The following is a 19,871-nucleotide window of genomic DNA, read 5'->3' as shown; positions in this document are numbered from 1 at the left end:
ACCCTGGTGTCCCCAGACGCCGCCCGTTACCGACATTCCTGGAAGAGAGAGGGGAGGAGCCCAAAGGTTGTCTGGGCCAAATGAGCGGCGCCGCGGCAGCACTGAGCCGTCCGGGGGACGCGTCCGCGGCAAGGACCTACACGGCCCTCCGCCCCGCGGCTCTCCCGAGTAGCTCACCTCTGGCTGTGCCCACCCTCCGATGCCCACCCGCGCCCCTGTGTGGGCCACGTCCAACCAGGACCCCGCGGCCAGCGGGACACAGATGTCGTGGCTCCTTCCCAACCACCAGGCCTGGCAGATGGCAGACTGTACCCCTTCTCGTCCTAACGTCACGACCCAACACGTCGCGGCAGACGGGAACCACGGGCGGCGGGACTTGGGGTAAGTTGACAAGAGCCTCTTAACCCTTAATGGAAACTGAAGGCCCCCACGGGGACAGCCGGCCCCGCCGCAGGCCCCACGGCATGTTTAACTTTCATCCTTTCCGTCTTACCCTGTAATCAGTTTGCTTGGTAAAAACGTCTCCTTCCCGCTGTGGGTTTTGTCCGCCTTGGGAAACATGGGACTGTGACTGTCCGCATCCAACTTTCACTCCTGTGAAAGCTTTGAGGAGCAGATTCCGTTTTCCTCTGCTCGCGATCGACCTCACAGGGTCGCACACACGGGGCGGGGCCCACGTACCTCCCGCACGACCCCTACGGACCCTGCCGGCCCTCCCGCCACTGCCTGGAAAGTGAAGGGTCGTGACCCCAGAGCCGCCAACTGGTCCCAGGAATGCGGGAGCGTGGGCGGCACCCACGCACGGCTCCCCTCGGGCATGGCGTGACTTCAGATCTGCTCGCAGGACGCAGCCTGTGGCGCGCTCCTTCAGCAGCGAGAACCCATCCCGCCATCGTGCGCGCTCTGGCTCCTTCCAGCTTCTGGCTGGTCTTGGAGGGTGCCGTGCAGAGCCCCGGGGTCCCTGGCTCCCTTCCGGGCGGGGCAGGAAGGTACAATCCCCCTGACATGAGGTCTGCCCCCTCCCGGCGCTGCAGCCGCGCGGGCGGACGGAAACAGTGGCCTGCGGCATGGGGGACCGTGGTGGGCATCACACTAAGAAACCCATGGCCACTGAACGGACTGCCCAGCCTGGGAGGCAGGCCGTTCCGAGGCGCGGCGGGATGAGACGGACGCACACCGCGCATGGCCGTTCCAGCTCCTTTCCGAGGAGTATCTTTGTTTTGCTAGAAAAGCGGAGACTGTTGTCACTCAGACATGAACATCGGAGGGGAGTTTTCTCAAGAAGTGAAGAAATGAGTCATTTTCCCTCTCCAGGTAGATATCCACGGATATTTGTTGTCAATGACAAAATTCAAGTTTTCAAGGAAAACCCAGAGCTTTGGAGGACGTGCCTGGGCCCCGGGTGCCTGTGGGCCACGGTCAATGGTGCTCTGCTCGGTGGTCCCGAGGGATGCGCCGTCCGGCACCTGCCAACGCCTGGGCCATGGGCACCCTCTGGCGTGTTCTGAGACTGGGGACGTGGCCAGTTGCGCACGTGGACGAAAGGCCCCTTCCGGCAGCCGGGGCCAGCGGGCCATGGACACGCAGCAGCTCGCGCTCATGGTGAGCCGCTGGGGGCCCGGGGACACCCCATCTGGCATCACAGAGCAGCATCTGGGGGGGAGGTGCTGTCCCCGGCCTGCCAGTGGGGACAGTGCCCCCACGGAGCGCAGGGTCGGGCCCTCCAGTTGGGCCCGCTCCAGCCTGGCCGGCGGCACTCTGCTCCCGGACCGCCACCCCTGGCTGGTCACTCTCACGAAGGTGCCGTCACGCTCAGCCCTCAGTGGAGAAGAACAGAGCTGACGGCTCCGTAAACATGGGAAGTATTAGCACCGTTTCTAGCAAATTATGGCGTTAAGTTCTGGTCCGCCGGGAGTGAGGTTCTGTTGGCTGGTGAGAAACGTGGCAGATGTCTCTGTGAAGCGTCGCTCTCTCCCGACAAGGCCCGTCCGCTGACGAAACTGTCGGCTCGCAGCTGTGCTGTGCTGACGCGCACCGAGACCCACTGCCTGGGCCAGCTCCGGCCACGGCGTGCCACCCCAGGGGGGCGTCTCGCTCTGTGCCGTGCTGTGGGCGGGGCCTTCAGGGAGAGCCCAGCCCGCGCCATCTGTGCGCGAGGCACTCACCTCGTGGATGGGGGCAGAAAGGCCGTGAAAACCAGGAGCGGCCGCCCCGGGCCCGCGTTCCCACCGTGCCCCCCATGCCCCCGGACGACAAGCCCCGCCGTCCCGGTTTCCGAGGCCTCACCGAGACCAGATGCAGGACAGCCTGAGGCAGCCACGGCCCCACGGGCTCAGCCCCCTTCCAGAAAGTCCTGGGAGCCTGGCAGCGAGAAGGGAGCGGAAGTCTGTCCCAACACACCCCCGAGTGGCGCCGGGGCACGGAGAACCCACTGGGTGCCTTGTCGGGCCTCATGGCCGACGCGGAGCAGCCCCCGAAGCGAAAAGCCGTTCTCTCGGAATGGAAAGGTGGGGGGTGAGATCTGGGCTGTCCACACACCCCTGTGCGCACACCAAGGCCACATATGTCCAAGTACCCGCCCGCACATGCGTGCCCGGAGTACACACTCCCTACCCACACGCACAAACTCTGCACGAACACACGCCCCGTGTACGTACACCCAGGCCCACGCAGACCCTATACACATGCGCGTGACTCACACCCTCGTGCTCACAGCACACGGGGCTGCACGGGGTGAACATACCCAGGTCCACGGTCCCCCGGACACATGCCCGTACACACGCGCACACACGTATGTGCGCACACAGCACGCCTGGCCACTCGCGTCACGGCACCACCAGCAAACACCAGGCAGGTACCAGCCCCTGCTCATCACCCGTCACTCGTCCTTTTCCTGGACTTCGCTGCTGTGCAAACTCCTCCCACGGCCTGGGGCAGCTCTCCAAACCCCACAGGACCGCCCCTGGGGCTCTGGTTTCCAAAGACAAGAGAGTCAAAGGAGGGGGCCTGGTGTGACCCAGGCAGTGGGGGAGGGGGTGACCCGAACTGCAGGGGAGGGGTGGGTGACTGGGATGGCAGGCTTGGAGGGGGAGGGTTGGTGGCCCGGGCGGCGGAGGAGGGGTGGGTGACCCGGCAGCTCACCAGGGTCTCTGGAAGCGGGGCTCTGGTGGTCGAGCGATGCTGGTTCAGCTGCAAAGCTTCCACCTTTCCTCCGAGGAGTTACAATCTTATTTCCTCATAAAGGTAAAGTATTTGATGACTTAACCAGGCGGTAGTGCTTGACCCGTGAAGCCAGGACTGGTGAGACCTCGGCGTCCCCTCCTGTCATCGCTCCTGTCCCCAGCCAGGGTGAGGGCTCTGCTCCTACGGGCTCCTAGGACTCCTGGGTCTTGCCGGGGCGACCTGCACAGCCCAGGACAGCGCCCTGCCGCGGGTTGCTGTGGCCAGGGCACGCAGGACGGGGCAGGCACAGGTCTGGGCCATTCTCCCACCGCCCGAGCCAAGCGATCCCCGAGGAGATCTGTGCGCAACAGCTGTGTCCGGCACCTCACGGACCTCGAGGAGGGCAGGCGACGCCCCCGTGCGTACAGCCCACCAGGGCGTCCTGGGGAACATGGTCGGAGGGACCCTGATGCCCAACACACACAGGCTCTCTCGAGTGTCTCCCCCATGGCACCGGGTCACCCCCTTCTCTTCTCTGGGGGCGCAAAGGACCTGACAAGTAGGCAGGGTTTCACGGCCGTGGCTAAGTCACCGCCACCACCCCAGGGAGGCCCGTGCTTTCTTCAGCAGGTAACATCAGTCCAGGGACGCCCAAGCCAGGACCGCATTACCCGACGTGGGTGAGGGCTGACTTGTCCTTCCAGACTCTTGCCGGGATACCCATAGGTCGGCGGGTCTCTCTGCTGCCCGTGTTGGTGGCAGGCTTGCTGCTCTCACCCCCTGGGGCACTGGCCAGCAGGTCCCGCGGGCTCTGGCCTTGACCACGTCCTGCTGGATCTTCCGTGGTCTGTGCCCAAGGGACATGCGAGGTGGCGGGTTTAAGAGAGACTCGAGAAGCAGTTGCCAGTGCAGGGTCCCTGTGTCCACAGGGTCGGAGCCTCTGCCCAAGAGGGTCCCCAGGCCTCCGTCCTCTCCAGCTCAGCAAAGCCCGAAAAGGAGATGCTCGAGTTTTTCCAATAGGGGCTGCCATTCAGGACATCCGGCCTACCACACCCAGGGAGAGGCAGTCTCACAAACCCTCAGAACCTCTTTGGACCTCAGGCAGACCCGACATGCGTCTGACTGCAGGCGACGACCCGTGAAGCAGGGCTGAGGCTCCGAGAGGGACACCCTGGTCAGTCCCTGGATGGGAACCACTGGGGATGCGCCTCTGGCCCTGCGGTGTTCCTGGCTGTCCCAGACTCACAGTCCCTACCAGTCTTCCCCCCTGCAACTCACGCTGCAGCCCCTCGGCCAGAGCCTGGACCCTGAGGTCAGAGGGGCACCAGCCCATGCCCATGAGCAGCTGGAAGTCCCATGTGCACTGGACTGGGCGGTCCTCTGCCAGCCTTCACACGTGTGACTGCTGGACTGTGGCCCAGGGATGGGGGCCTCTCACGGAGCATGCAGGAAAAAAACCATCTGGGTTTTGAGCCTGTTCTAGGAGCAGAGCTATTCTGTCTGATGACAGGGTGCCACGTGTCCCCTCAGACACTCCCATGCCTGTGTTACGTTTCCCGGACATGCCGGAGTGATGAGAATTTCCACCCAGGATCTAAAAAAGGACAGAGGAGTGGGGAGGCATCCTGTGATAGGGCCTCCGGGTCCTTGAGGTGCCCTCCCCGGAATGCCTGGCATGGCCGCCCCAGTGACGGAGGCTGGCTAAGCCCCTGGTCCAGCTGCAGCTCCCAAGGCCCCCTCTGCCGGCTCCTCTCTGCCCCCGGCCCTCTAAGACCCTGGGCGCCGGTGGGGCTGCGTCCGCCAGGCTGCTCTGAGGGAACGGGCTGTCATTTCCGCAGATCTCAAGATTCTGTCAAACCATAGGAAAGCCCAGAAAAGCTTCCATGCCTGAGAAAAGCCATCCAGAGCCCGCCCCCGACAGAGACTGCCCAAGATCCTGACATTCCCAGAGAGACCCAGGGCCCAGAGTTCTCGGAGCCCGGGTGCTAAACTGAGAAGGTAGTACTTTGCATATTTAAAAAAATTTTTTTTTAAGAGAATTGCTTATTGCTTCGGGTGGTGGTCTCTGGGTCGTGGAAAGAGTGGGAGGAGGCGTGGTTTGCACAGGTGTGCACACGCGAAAGGAGAAAAGTTACCTGCTCATCTAGCAAGTGGGCGTTTCTTACCTGGGAGGGAACGAGATGTCCAGTTCATACAGTCTGTCCTTAAAAACAGACAGCTCTTTGTCGAATTCTAAGAGCTAAAGAAAGAGAAGAAAACAAGGTCACTTTGGTCTGCTCACCGGGGACATGGAAAGTCTCTGGTGGTCTACGTGCAGCAGAGACCCCCACAACTTCCAGCAAACACACCGGCTGGGCCATGTGTGGGCAGCCCTGCCAACAGCTGCCCGTGCGTGTCCCTGGGGAGATCCGTGGGCACCCAGCACGCCCTTCTGCCTGGGAGGCCACACGGGGACTCCAGCCCCACTGCCCATGGCTGACTGGCCACACAGGGCCACCTTCCTCTGCCCAAACCACAGGGGCCGCAGACACAGCAGCACCCTCCCACCAAGGCACTGACCTCCAGAACGGACGTGGCTCCCACTTCTGCCCACGCTAAGAAGGTGAGCAAGGACAACCTCGCAGGGCACTGTGACTAAAACCGGCCTCCAGGACTCCAGCAGGAAGCCTGGTGTGAAGCCTCAGCAGCTCAGTGCACACGGGAGTGACCTGCGTGCCCGGCTGCCATGTGAACCGCCCGCACACCGCACACCCCACCCCGGAGCCCCGGTGCTCCCCTGGCGTGGCTCGGAGGGAAAACAGCTCAAGTGTGCAACAGAAGGACGGTCTGTGGGTTGGGTGGGTAAATGAATTCTCTTGTATACACACTAGATGGGACCTCACACATGTTCCTGCACAATCCTGGACACTCACAGACACGAATTACAAAGAGCCTCAGACCCCACTGTGGCACTCGTGAGCTCACGTCCACTGGCGTGAAGCTGCTTGGTGCTGCCCCGATGGGCACGGGACTGGGGGACGCCGGGGGGTGCAGGGTGGGTAGGGGACACATGGGGTGGAGGGCCTGCACGGGGAGGGCAGGCACAGGAGGGCGCACCGGGGCTTGGCTTTCATGCCACCAAATGGCCTTGTTGCCCCCAGGGGAGCCTCTAGCTCCTCCGGAGTCCAGGGAGGGCTCCAGGCCTAACTGCTTCCGGCAAGTTCTGGAGTCAGGTCTTCAGCTGGGGCTGGGGACGGAGAGGAAATCTCTAGGAGGAGAGATGCACCCGAGTGTGTGTGGGGACCTGAGCAGGTCCCGCAGCGATGTGTACATTTACACGTGCACACCCGTGCCGATGTGTTTCTTATCTAGACCACCCTGGGGCTCGAATTCTCAGCCTTCCCAGATGGGAGACAGGCTCCGACCGGGCACTGTGGACGCGGGGACTGCTGCACCGTGTGGCTGTGACCAACAAGGGCGGAGAAGAGGAACCCACCTGCTCGAGGTCAGGGGCCAGGGCTTCCGGGAAGGAGCCCTGAGAGCATCGGGAGGAAAAGTGTGGCCGTGGTGACCGGCGGCTCAGCGGAAACGCGGAGGGCCCCTTCCTCCGGCAGGATCCCAGAACGGGGCTTCACTCGTGGCAGTCAGCGCACCTCCCGCCTCTCCCAAATCCAGCTCGGACGCCCAAACAAACGCAGTGTCACAGAGACCAATATGCCGCAAGGCCCCCTCTGTCCCATGGCGGCCTGCGTGTGCATGCGCCTGCCCCCTCCACACACTACGGCGGCCACCCGAGAGGTCCCTGGACCGCTCTGGGTGGGGGAGGGGGGGCCGGTGCGGCACGGCTGGCCATACATCCATCCTCGTGGCTTTTCCCTAGGGTCACTGTGTTGCCGCCTGGCGCCAGCGTCCCACTGGCACGGTGACCTGTCACGGGCCTCCGCTGCTCTGGGTCACATCCTTTCTTTCCATCTGGTGTCCTGCTGTCCCGCGTGGACACATCCTGGTCCTGAGGACTTGTCTCCGGTGGTTCCAACATCAGCTTGCCAAATGTGGCCTCTCCCGCGAGGCCTACGCGCCATCCCATCCCCGCCTCCTGCTCCGGGTGCCGCCCCGGGCACACTGGGCGCCTGCGGTGGGCCCGCCCCTAATCCACCCACCAGGACTTCACCTGTGCGGCAATGTTTCTGGAGGTTCCGTGTGCTTCGATCTGCTCGTTTCTTTCTGGGCGTGTTGTTTGCTTCTGATTCTTCTGTGTTTTTAATCCTTGGAAACATACTTGGTTTACGTTTCCTACCAATTATTCCAGCACTCGCTCAGCGTTCTCAAGGGCACACCCTCTCTGTTGGCTCTGGACTGCAGGCCTGCCTCCCAGGACCTCCACTTGGGGGACAGGGAACGTGCTGCCCTCCATGACTGCCTCTGGGTACAAGAAACACAGGCGAGGGGCCAGGCACTCAAGTACAAATCCTCAGAACGTACCCCACACGCTGTGAGGTGCTAGGACTTAACTCTCTTCCTTACACCTGGAAGGACACTGGGGACAACCTGGGGTATCTCCCAGGCCCCAGCTCCACGGCGACTGCAGTGTGCCTCCCGGAGCCTGGGCTGGAGAGGACGGTCCCTGCACCTCGGGCGCCCCTCCTGTGGGGCTCGGCCTCTAGACTCACTTGCATCGGACCCTCTCCTGTCCCCAAGAGCCTGGGAGCCCCACTGGGCATGTGTCCATCTGGCACCCAGAAGGGGGCCTGGCTCCGAGCAGCACCCAGTTAACAGCCCAGAACTCTGAGAGAAACCCCAACATGGTTTATAAAGTCCCCTCGGGAAACGAGACCCTGCCTGTGCCCGCCGGAAAGGGCTTCCTCCGTCCTCATGGCGGGATGCCACCTGCTGCCCACAGCACCACACGCCTCCCGGCTGCGGGCCAAGCCTTCCGCGGCTCTGCACGCGCTGCGCGAGGCCGGGGGCCCACCGTCCTCACTGCCACGGGTGTCGTTCACCCACATGCACGTGTGTGCTCTTGTGTGGACACATTTCTGACCACGAGGATGCTGTCCACCTTCACTCCGCTATGTATCTGACCCAAGGGGCAACCGTGGGGGGTTCCCGGGTCCCCACAATCAGCCCTGGGGACACTGAGAGGGGCTGGAGGAGGACGTGACCGCGCACGGACGTCGGCTCTGTGTGCGCGCCTCGGTGCTCGTGAGAACACCATGTGAGCACAAGGCTTTCACTGCTCACCTACTGACCGATCCTGTGTCCTGTGCAGCCTCAGAAAGGGACTGTTAGCCTCCCTGGGCCCCGTGCCACCTCGCGGCCAGCCTGCCACAGGGCATCCACATGGGTGGCATCCACGTGACGTGGTTTTGGAATACAGGTGAGGCTTGGTGTGGTCTGGAGCCGCTCATCACAGAAGCTGCTGGCTGGGGTCGTGAGGAACCTGCACTACCGTGCCCGCACACGCTCCGGCGAGCACGGCCTCGCGGCCACGAGAGAAGCTGGAGAATCTGGCAGGAGCCATCGGAGCGGCTGAGAGCGGGAGGGACTGCTCTGCCAGTGAGACAAGGACGGCCCGTCTGACCAGCCAGCCTGGCCCCGAGCAGCAGCAGCACCTGCGGAGGGGGCCATCTGGACCCCATCATGCTTCTGCTTGCAACGGGTGTAAAGGAAAATTAAAGCCAGTAAATATCTGGTTTGGAATGGGTGCGAATGTTCCAGCTGCTACAACAGTAACGGAGCCCCTCTGGTGAGGACCCAGGCGGCCGGGGTAGGTCTCTGTCAGTAAGGGCCCTGCCCCTGGGCTTGGCCGGCTGCACACCCACACCCCAGCCCACATTCCCACGGCCCCAAGGCCCTGCCTGGAAACAGAGATACTGCTCAGGAGGCCCGGCCTGGAAACACGTGCGCACCCCCTCCCCCCGAGCTGACCCATTGGGTCCCAGGCCCGGTGGCCAGTGTGCGAGGGGACGGCACCCTGAGTTCCGTGAGAACTGTGAGGGTCTGGCGGGGGGTGCAGCCCCTGGGGCCAACTCCAGCTAAGAGAAGTTCCTGATTAGAAATTATGTTGCATTTCTCTTGAAACGATAATTTGTTTCTGTTTGAGATTTTTCAGAAACATGATAACCAATTTCCCATGTATCTTAAACATTCTTCTTGATTACAAAGTGAAAAACAGCGCGGGGCGTGTGTAGACAATGACAAAGCGCCGCGCTGATCGTATGTATCTGTCAGGAGCTGTCCCAGCTGCACGGATTCCACCGTTGCCGCAGAGACACCACGCTGAGAAAGAAAAAGCAGCCCAGAAAATCAATGTGCCTTGAGCTAGAGCAGTTGCTAAACACACAGAAAACATCTCTATCCAACAGGCCAAGCGCTGTGAAGATCCCCGAGCCCTGCCCTGGGACAGCCAAGGAAAATTTAATCTCTCCAAATCCTCACCAGGGCACTCCATCCTGCCGCCCTGACAACCACACTTGTAATTAATTATACAATTTCGATGGGAATATCGACTAAACAAAGCTATAAATCATAGAAAAAGTCAATAGGCATGGACACATTCAATCATGTCCCGGCCAATGATTACTACTTTTAAAATACAATAATTATTTCCAGAAGCCAGCTTGAATTAAATTTCTGTCAGACGGGTACAAGACCGGGGCGTGATGAAGGGCGCGATGGATTTCGGGGCTGCGTCTGGCGCGGACACATCCATCCTGCGGATGGGCACTTTGTTCCGGTGGCCGTGGGCTGCGCGTCTCACCACTGAGGTGACACGGCTCGTCACACCATTTATCTTGTCCCCGTGGCCGCCGCGGACGACCCCGCTTCCTGTGTGTGACGGACGTGGAGGCAGCTTTTCAACGTGTGAGGTCGCGGCCAGGGGCGCGGAGCGCGCACCAGCATGACCCTGTGAGGCGTCCCGGGACCTGCAGCGCCCGTAGCAGCAGGAGCTGAGAAACCGCAACAGACCCCCTGGGAAGGCACCAGGCCGGGCACAACGCCGCCACGTGAGGTTCTGGACACACAGCAAAGGGGCACGTGGGTCTTTCCAAAACAGCCACGCGGGAATCTACTCTAACTCTGTACCGTGTTTCTCCGTCTCTGAACGAAGCTCCAGCGGCCTCCTGAGCATTCAGGCTAATTTTCCTCCATCTTAAAAAACTTCATGTGCTAGATAAGCACAGAAATAAGAAGCGCCATGTCCAGCAGCGACGGCTCTGTTCTCTCTGACGGTAACACACGCTTCGTCCCGACGCTGACAGACGGACTGTGACTGCGGGTCCGTGTGCCCTGGCTCCCCGTTTCCAGAACGTACAACTTCTCCCTGGCCGCCCTGTACCTCCCTGGCTCAGACCCCACGGCATGCCCGGCTCCCCCGTGTTCTGCTCCTTCTGGAACATTCCAGGCCCTGGCTGCCCAGTGTCACTCCCGTGTGCACTGCTCTCCCCCTTTGTTATAGTACTGGCGGCCTCACTGCGCCTCCAGGTCAGGGAGCTGCGTCTGTACCAGGGGCCCAGGGTGCCCACTCTGCCTCCCAGTTCAGAAAGTCACGCAGCTGCGCAGAGACAGTCTCCCGGGCACTTTGCCTGCAGCCAGTGCCCCCCGAACAGTCCTGTCCCCAAACCGGTCCCTTGGGCTCGCCCGGACCGAGTGCTCAGGCCCTGAAATCACCAGACCGCTGCGCTCCTTGGCATGGACAGCAGGTAGGACAAGTCCTTGTGCCAGTGCCTCCCGCGAGGGAAGTGGACGGGGCTGTAAGCACCCGCACGCGGAGCTGGGCGCTGCCGGGGACATAGGCCGAGCGTCAGCCTTGCCAGGGTCTGAGGCCTCGAGGACGTGAGATGTGAACTGGCCAGGGCCAAAAGGCAGTGCCCACCGGGACAGGATGGTGGGACGGGCAGGTAAGGCAGCTCAAAGCATCTGCCGGGGCGGAGTTAGCCCAGCGCCCTGACCAGGGCTGAGGGGTGGGCAGGGAGAGCCGAGCAGCGAGCGAGGCCCAGGAGCCCAGAGCAGGCTCCGGGCCCGCCTGAGGTCCGTGGGAAGTGGCTAAGGGCTCGGGGTGGAGGCCTGACCCTCTGTGCACATGACAAGCCCCAGGCTGGGCTCCAGGCTTGGGGTACACTGATGGGGCGCGTGCGGCAAGGGAGATGCAGTGGCCCCGGGGTAGCCGACACCAACTCGTGAGGACACAGGGCCGTGGAGGAAGGAGCAGACATGTGCGTGGAGGCAGGAATGCAGGTCCTGGCCATTGGTTTGAAGGAGGGACATGGAGTGACAGAGTCTGCCACCCGGGGGGACACCTGCCAGCGCCCCTGCCCTCGGACCGGAGGGATCCTCCGGCACACGGACTGGAAACTGAGGTACAAGTTCAGAGCTCTCGGCACGGCCCGGCCTCAGGGCAGGGGTGACAAGACCGAGCTGGGGCTCCCCGAGGCAAAGAGGTGGGCACAGGGACAGCAGGGGCGGGGCACGAAGACCAGGCTGTGGAATAAAGTGTCCTGGAGGCGGTGACAGGAGCGTTGGGGACTTGGAGACCAGCTGTAGGGCGTGAGCTGACAGGAAGAGGGAAGGGGCCCAGCAGTGCACAAACCCCCCAGGGCGGGGCTGGGCACAGGCACGCTCAGGGTCTCCACCGCCGGACTGCCTCCCGCGTTCGGCAGGTGCCACCTAGGACCCGCCTCTGTACCCTGCGGTCCGGGGCCTTGGGGTCAGGAGCCGTCCCCTCGCAGCCTGGGACTGGCCACAGCAGGGACATCACACGGGAACTGTTCAGCCACTGGTATGCTGGGCTAGACACCCCAGAAACACACGCAAACAGGCCCAAATCCACGGCGAATGCGGCGGCCCCACGCTGTGTCTCCGGATTCCTAAGGGCCGGCCCAGCAGTTGTTCCGGAGAAGCGGCTCCCGCAGGACCAGGCCACAACCAGCACACGGTTCCCTTGGCACACGGTAACACACACACGTGCACACGGAGCCCAGGCCCGTGTCGCGTGGCAGAGCTCACCGCGGTGCCGTTGTTGTCGTGGAAAACCTCCTGGTTGAAGTAGTCAAAAAGCTTCTTTTCCAGCTGAAGCATCACCTGCAAAGTGAACGTGGCCGTCAGCGTGGGCGGAACGGGCCACTCCTCAAGTGGTGTCCCTTCCCCCTCCGCCGACGCCAGATGGCCACAGTGGCCTGCTGCGGTCACAGCCCACAGCTCGGGGTTCGCTTACCTTCCGGTCATTGTCCGACTCACGGAATATCAGCTTCACGACCTCGTTGGTGTCGGCGGCCCGCACCGTCTGCATCGTGGCCTTCGTGCAGAGAGTCTGCGGACGACACAGACAAGCCTCAGTCCCGGGAGAGGCACCCACAGCCTGCGTCTCCTAAACGCGACCCGCACTCTTCCGGGTTTCCCTCCCGGACGCCTCCATATAACGGACCGCGGACCTGCCTGCACGGCTGCAGGAGCGTGACGGGCACACCGGCCCAGGCAGGCCCGTGAGCAGGGGCTGCACAACCGAGCGGGCCCTGGCCTCCGCGCGCACCTCTCCTTCCCGAACAGCCCGGCAACTCAGCTCCCACCATGGACCGTCTGCTGGGGTGGCCCCGAGGACAGCCCTGTGCAGGGGAGGGGCGGGGAAGTCAGAGCTGCCTCATGCCATCCCCGGGGCAGGCTGGGGACACACTGCCATGAGATCTGCCCCAGGTGGGGAGCGGGACAGGACCGGGAAGGCCACACCAGGGAGGACAGAGGTCACACTGGGTCCCAGGGGTCAAGACCCTAACCAGCTGAGGGAGGGAGCAGCTGGACAGGCAGGGAGAGGGACGAGGGGGCAGGACAGCCGGACGGCCAGGGTGGCCCACACGGCCCAGTTCATGGCGAGCAGGACTACAAGCTACATTCAGTCCTGGTTTGTTGAGAAAATTCCTCCCGTCGGAACTGGGCGTGAGGCGGGAAAGGCTGGGGCAGGAGCCAACAGGCGGGGCAACCCGGAGCCCCCCTGGCAGCAAGCCGCCCCCGGCTCTGGGGAGGAAGCACGAAGGGGTCCCCGGATGACAACAGGGCCGGGAGAAGGCAGGCGGGACCGGAGAGGATGGACCCGCGAAGGGGGGCCCCACCCCTGTTGCTGACAAAACTCTTTCCTTAAGGAAAGGCCACACGGGACCGGGGTGGACGCACACGAAACGCTGAGAAAGAGCAGGCAGAGGCCGCCGGGGACTGAGGCTGGTGCAAACCTCGACGAGCTCTTCTGCAAGGACGACGGCATGAGTTGAGCAAACGAATTCTGACTTTTCAAAACCTCCTCTCAGGGCCCTTGTGAAGTTGTGAGGAGCCCCTGACCCCGGGGAGGGTGGGTGGGCAGGCCGGGTGCGGTGGAGACCCCCCCCTGCGCAGGGACCGGCGGGGCCACAGGCCGGGTTCGCTGGGGTCGGCTCCGCCCAGCGTGGGACAGGGGAGGCAGCAGCCGCTGTCCCCGTCCCCGAGGCGTCCCCTACGACAGGCCATTGACATTCAGAGCACAGAGGAGCTAAGCGGGTCAAGCCCCCGACGTGGCTTTTGGACTCATGTGTCACAAATCAGTCTGGCCGCCCTCAGGCAGCGCGGATTAGAACAAGCACCGGGACAATCCGGGGCAGAGGCGCCAGCCCTGCCCACCCCTGCGCCCGCGGGGCCAAGCCATCCAGATGCTAATACGCTAAGTGGCTTAAGCGCTTCCGTGAATGGGGGAGGGCCGGGCAGCAGACGGCATTGTGGCCGCTGCGGACCGATTCACCAGACTCTTGCTGCTTCTCCTAAGGCGTCTGCTAGAAGTTTTTAAAAAATTGCTCTATTTAGCCGTTTCAGGCCAGCTCCCAAAGGACAAACAGGCGCTCAGCCCGGGGGCCGGGAGAGGGGCCCGCGCGGCGGCTCGGTCTGCGCAGCCCCCAGAGCCCCCCGCTCCCGAGGGAAGACGAGATCAGGCCCCAGCGGCCTCCGCCCGGCTCCGCTTTCAGCCCGGCCATGCCCAGTCATGCAGAAACTCGCGGGCCGGGCCTTTCCGCTCGCCTACTTATCGAAGGGATTTTTCTTTTGAAAGGAGAGAAAAATACCCAAAACGCTATTTTTTAAGAGCCATCGGAGATGTGTTTCATTACCAGAACCACACGGAGGGGCAGCGGCTAGGACGGCCCCCACCTCATCTGGGCACCCGGGAGCGCCAGGTTTTTGTCCTGGAATTTCGCAGGACCGCTGTCCCCACGGCTGTCCGCCTGCTGTGTGGACCCTGAAATTACTGGGTTTCTTCTCAGGCCGGGTGGGCTCTGAGGCTGGTGGACGAGGCGCCCCAGGACCAGGGCCCCAGGGTCGGCCCAGACGGCTACTTCCGGGGTTTTCTGCGGACCTGAGGTTTACAGTCACAGCGTGACGGCCACAAAGCCACCGCGGGCCCTGCCCATCCAGCAGCGAAGTCTGTCCCAGTGCTCCCCCCGAACTGCCACCGCGGCCCCCCCCAGCAGCCGGCTCTTCGAGGTGCGCTCTCCCAGAGCCCACCGCGTATCCTCCGCGGCAGAGAGAGGGACCGTGGACCCCAGCAGCGTGGAGGCGAGCCGGCGGAGCCACTGCGGAGCACCTGGCCTCCCGGGGAAGCTGGTGCCGGGTCAGACGGGTCCAGAGAGTCCTGGGTTTGAGTTTCCTTCCAGGCCTTACTGAACAAAGCCTGATTTGGGGGCAGCCAGGGAAGACGTGTCTGTCAGGAGGCCCGTCCCAGTGTTCCCCACGGTGTGGTCTAGTCTGCGCTGGTGACAGGCACACAGAGCAAACACACGTGAACGTCCACGTGAAAGACCCCACCAGGGACAGGTCCCGGTAAGGCAGCTTAAACCAGAGTCTGAAAGTGTCCTTGTCTGAACGGCGCCCAGGAATGGGGAGTCCGCCTCCGTCCACGAGGCCCGTGTGGGCTGGGAACCCGCGTTTGGCTGCGCTGTCCGGCCAGAGTCAGGAGAAGCCCCCACGGGAGCAGGTAGGGTCTGGTCTCCTCAGGCTTGGAAGAAGCCCACCCCCCAGGCCCACACATGCTCTGCAAGTTCGGACGCACTCGGGGTCACGGCATGGGTAAGGACCGTTCTGGATGCAGTAAGGGCTGAGTCGGGGTGAGCCTGGGGTCAGCAGGCTCTTCATCGGGGCCCGTGACACCCCCTCCCTGGAGCCTGGGCAGAGCCATGGCGGCTGCCGTGGCCGCAGAAACAGAGTGAGCGAAGCCCCGGGCACGTGGGTGCTCAGGCCGGGAATGCACCCTTCGGCTCCTGGGACACCTCTCACTGCCCACGTCCCAGGTCCCGGCGGTCTGTACATCCGTCTCTCTGCTTTGATGCACAGTCGCCTGTTTGTGCAGCGTGAACCCCTTCCCGCAACTGAGCCCACCTGCCAGTGATGGCCTGGTCCCCACTAAGGGCTACAGGCACCCAGAAGGTTCTTAGCAGACGGTCTACGTGACTTGACCTTCCAGAAGCATTCTGAGGAGGTCCTGCTCATCTGGGAACAGGATCAGAAGGTCTGGAAGACAGTGCCCTCCCGCCCAGAGCACAAGGAGCAACCAGGGATGCACAAGCAAATTCATCCCTGCGGCCTCCGGACCTGGCCACTGGCTCCAGCAAAGCCGTCCCAAATCCGCACCCGGGGAAGGGGCTCCTGACGCACGGCCGGCGCCTCGAGGACACCAGACGCTCCCTGTCTGGCCCGGAGCAGAGCCTTCTGGAGGGGTGAGCGGGGCCATCGTCTCGGGGTCGCTGTCCCTCCCCCAGGGCTGCACAAAGAGGTGGGGCAGGGTCTAGTCCCAACTTCACTCAGCAGCGAAAACCAGTCGGCCGGACGTCCACAGCCTCTTTACCGTGCAGGGAGCGGATGAGGGAGCCTGGCCCGGGTCGTCCTCGGGACGGCCTCTGCTTTCCTTCCCTCCACGCAGGGCCGCATTCAACAGGTCGGAAGCGAGCCCCCAAGCCAGCCTGGGCCCCACGTGCAGACACAGCAGAGGCAGCCCGGGTAAAATACCAGCGCGAATTCTTAAGGACTCAGGGCTACAGCGCAGGAATCAGACTTTCCTGCTTTCACACCCGGACCCCTGGGGGCAGCCCTGGGGCCCCGAGAGCCACGCAGCCCCTATGGCGCGGACACGTGGACACGGGATGCCCTCATCTGACCTCTCCCGCCAGGCCGCCCGTGGGCACACTCCGGACGTCAGAGCTAACCCCGGGCTCTAGCTGTTCCCGTGCCTCCCGCTCCCGGAGAGGCAGAAGCCCATCTGGAGATGCCGGACTGCCGAGCAACGTGTGTCTGCATGCCCCAGACATCAACCCAGGGAGGGAAGGAGGAAGAGGAAGGAGGAAGCTTCTCTTCACTGTCCACCCGCAACACTCCCTAGGCCACAAGTGTCTCAGGCGGACGAGTGAAGGCGGCCCAGGGAGGATAGAGGAGACAGGAGGACGCAGGAGGGATGAGGGCAGGGGAGAAGCCCTGAGCCCCGCCCCTCGCCTCGTGCCCAGGGACTCCAGAGGAGATCGGGCGCGTTCAGGGTGGTATGGCCGTAGACTGCCCAGGGACTCCAGAGGATGGGCCCCTACGGACTCGTGGTCTGGCCTCCGCGAACTGGTGGGTGGGCTTGAGGACACATTTCCCCATCGTTCATGCCCTTCCCGGGAGGCAGGACCCTGCTGCGGGCTTTCGTCCCCGACAGCTCCGCAGAACGACGTGCAGGCCCTCCGAGAGCGTGAGATTGCAAACAAAGGCTCCCGCTGAATTTCAGCCACAGATGCTTGTGGGGCCGACTCCGGAAAGGCCGGCGGGAGAAGCTTGCAGAAGAAATGGCCCTTAAAACAACAAGTGCAGGCTTAAACAGGGGGGCCAAGGAAGCAGTGAGCCCAGCAGAGGGCCCGAGGGCGTGGGGAGGCTGAGGGACGTGCCTCCTTGATCCCAGACTTGGGAGGAGGACCAGAGCCATCCGACCACGAGCACCACGGGTGCCGCCCGGGTGCTGCCCAGGACCAGCTGCGGGCCCTGTGCCGCGCTCCCGGGACCTTCCTGACGAACCACTACATCAAAGTGGGAGCAACACCATGCTTTCGGGGGCCCCGGAATAAAGGGACGCAGCCAGCCCGTGACTGGCTGTCCAGGGAAGGGCTGCAGACACCGCCGGAAGCAGGGAGGCCGGCACTCTGGCCATAGCAGAGCACAGAGCGGGGAGCTGGGGCCACGGTGAGAAGCTGGACTCTGCCGTCCAAGGGGGAGCAGGGCCACGAGCCGGGAGACAGGCAGGTGCCCTGTGCGGCTTTCTCAGGTGGCCCTGAACTCTGTGTGCTCCGCGGACTTCCCGCCCAGGAAACAGCACCACTATCTCCGCCCCGTCCAAGAGCAGGTCCCACGCGCGAGCCCAGGCGCCATGCATCTGCCAGGAGCTTCGCGACGGACAAGAGACCCGACCCCGAGCGGCCTGCGCGGCTCCGCCTGCTGGCTTCACCCAGGCCTGGCGGGGATTCCCAGCCTCTCCCCAGGACGGAGCACACTCGGGACGGAGCACACTCGGGACGGAGCACACTCGGGAGGGAGCACACTTGGGAGGGAGCAGCCGTGGTGCAGGCACCCATCAGCCACGGGGTCGAGCCCCCTTCGGACCAGCTTCTCCTTCCCGTCGGGGTGAGACGTGCACGCAGCTCCCAAGGAGAGCTCACGGGTCTGTGCTGCGCGTCCAGCAGGAGCCAGACCGGGGCCGGCGGCTGGCACCCGGGTCACAGCCGTGAGCTGCCCCCCAGCCCTGGGACACTCCGCGGCCCATCCCCACAAGGGGATCCTTGGGGTTCCTCATCCCGTCTTTCAGCTGCGAGTGCCGTGAGGCCCCTGCAAACTGCACCAGCAGCCCCGACCTGGAAACCATCGACGGACCACGGGCCAGTCGGAAGCTCCCCCCTCCCGCTGTTCTTGCTGTTCCGGCTAACTCCCTCGCGCACAAGTTCCCGCAGACGCCTTCATGCGGCAGTGACCAGAGAGGAGGAAGCGTTCCTAACAGGGTCTCCTTCACGCAAGTTAGTGGAAAATCATTACCTTTTAGAATTAAAGGTTTTGAACTGGCTCGAGTGGGACGGCACCTGCCAGCCACAGACAAGCTTGTAGACGCCGGCCGGAAGGCCCTCGCCGCGCCCGGGGGAGCCCTGCGCCCGGCCGCGCTGCCCAGAGTGCAGGGGTGGCTCTTTGGAGGCCACTGCTGGGCCCACGGGTGGTTCCCTGTGAGTCGGAGTGAAGTGCCCGGTTTTGAGCAGCAGACGCCCAGCACCCTGGTCACCCCCTGGCCAGGGACACAAGCGAAGCACCGTCGGTCCCACGTGACCAACGCTCCCTAACGACCAGTGGCCGCACGCACCACTCCGATCCTGATCATCTGCAAAGGCCCTACCAGGGAACCGCTGCTCCACGGAAGCCACCGGAGGGGACGCCATCGGCTTTAAAGCTCTCCTTGGTCCCTAACCTGTGTGTCCGAGGGACAGTGCTGGGACAGGAGCATCTCAGCCGCCGCCGCTTCTCTGCCCCACGGCCAGTGTGGCCGCAGCCCTGTGGGCCTGGGATCCTGGCGCCCAAAATGGGACACTGCCATGCACACCCGGCCTGCGACAGAAGCCCTCTTCCCTGTCCCGCACGCACGCACGCAGACACGTACGCACGCAGACACGCACGCAGACACGCACGGACGGACACGCACGCAGACACGCACGGACGCACGCACGCAGCAGACGCACACGCGGCCACGCACACAGACACGCACACAGACACGCACACACGCATGCAGACATGCACGCACGCAGACATGCACGCACGCACGCACACAGACACGCACGGATGGACACGCATGCAGACACGCACGGACGGACACGCACGCAGACACGCAGACACGCACGCACGCAGACACGCACGCACGCACGCACACAGCAGACGCACACGCGGCCACGCACACAGACATGCACACACGCACGCACACAGACACGCACGGATGGACACGCACGCAGACATGCACGGACGGACACGCACGCAGACACGCACACAGACACGCACGCAGACACGCAGACACGCAGACACACAGCAGACGCACACGCGGCCATGCAGGTGGGCACGCAGGACACACACGTGCACACATAGGCAGCCCGTGTACGTGTACCCACGTGTGACCCACACTCGGGCGCACACCCAGTGCACACAGCTCCTGGGACGTGTGAAGGGGTGCGGGCCTGCGGGTCACGGACGGGTGTCCTGGTGGGGAGCCCCCGGTTGGGGGTCGGGCTGCGCTCACAGACCAGTCCTGAATGGGGCCGGGGCCGGAAGGCCGAGGAGCGCAGCCCCTACCGGGGTCTTGTCCTTCCTCTGGAAAGGCGCCCGCTGCTCCAGCAGGCACTGCCCCGGGGTCCCCTGGCCCGTTCACGCTGACCCGCAAAGACCTTCCCACAAGCTCTAGCTCTTTCAGTTTCCCCAAACCCTGTCCCGTCAGGGGAAAGAGACCTGTTAGCATGCGCTGGGGAACACCACCACTGAGGACCCCAGCGTGCGAAGCCACCGGAGGTCGGGCCCTGGCCGGCGCGCTGGGGGCCTGCGGGGGCCGCGGCGGGTCAGGAGGTCACCGTGGCGGCGGCCAGGTCCGTTTCCACCTGTGCACTGTGCGTCCACAACCCTTCCGTCTGCTCTCCCAGGACGGCTCCAGCCAGGCCACAAGGGCAAGCGCTCAGGGTATGTGG

General features: G+C 63.7%; 1 protein-coding gene across 5 annotated transcripts in view; it reads right to left on the bottom strand.

Annotated features, from left to right (window-relative positions):
* INPP5A (inositol polyphosphate-5-phosphatase A) overlaps positions 1-19,871 on the bottom strand; it is a 158,930-nt gene that overhangs the window by 7,480 nt on the left and 131,579 nt on the right. For all 5 annotated transcript variants that reach the window (XM_046027579.1, XM_046027577.1, XM_046027578.1 and 2 more), the window contains 3 exons: positions 12,356-12,451; positions 12,148-12,222; positions 5,328-5,401 (listed from right to left, as the gene is read on the bottom strand). In XM_046027579.1, coding sequence (XP_045883535.1) covers positions 5,328-5,401; positions 12,148-12,222; positions 12,356-12,451 — 245 coding nt within the window. The remainder of the gene's footprint in view (positions 1-5,327; positions 5,402-12,147; positions 12,223-12,355; positions 12,452-19,871) is intronic.

The sequence above is a fragment of the Meles meles genome, chromosome 13, assembly GCF_922984935.1.
Source record: "Meles meles chromosome 13, mMelMel3.1 paternal haplotype, whole genome shotgun sequence".
Taxonomy (NCBI): domain Eukaryota; kingdom Metazoa; phylum Chordata; class Mammalia; order Carnivora; family Mustelidae; genus Meles; species Meles meles.
Note: the sequence above shows the minus strand (reverse complement) of the source record. Positions and strands in the feature narration are given on the sequence as shown.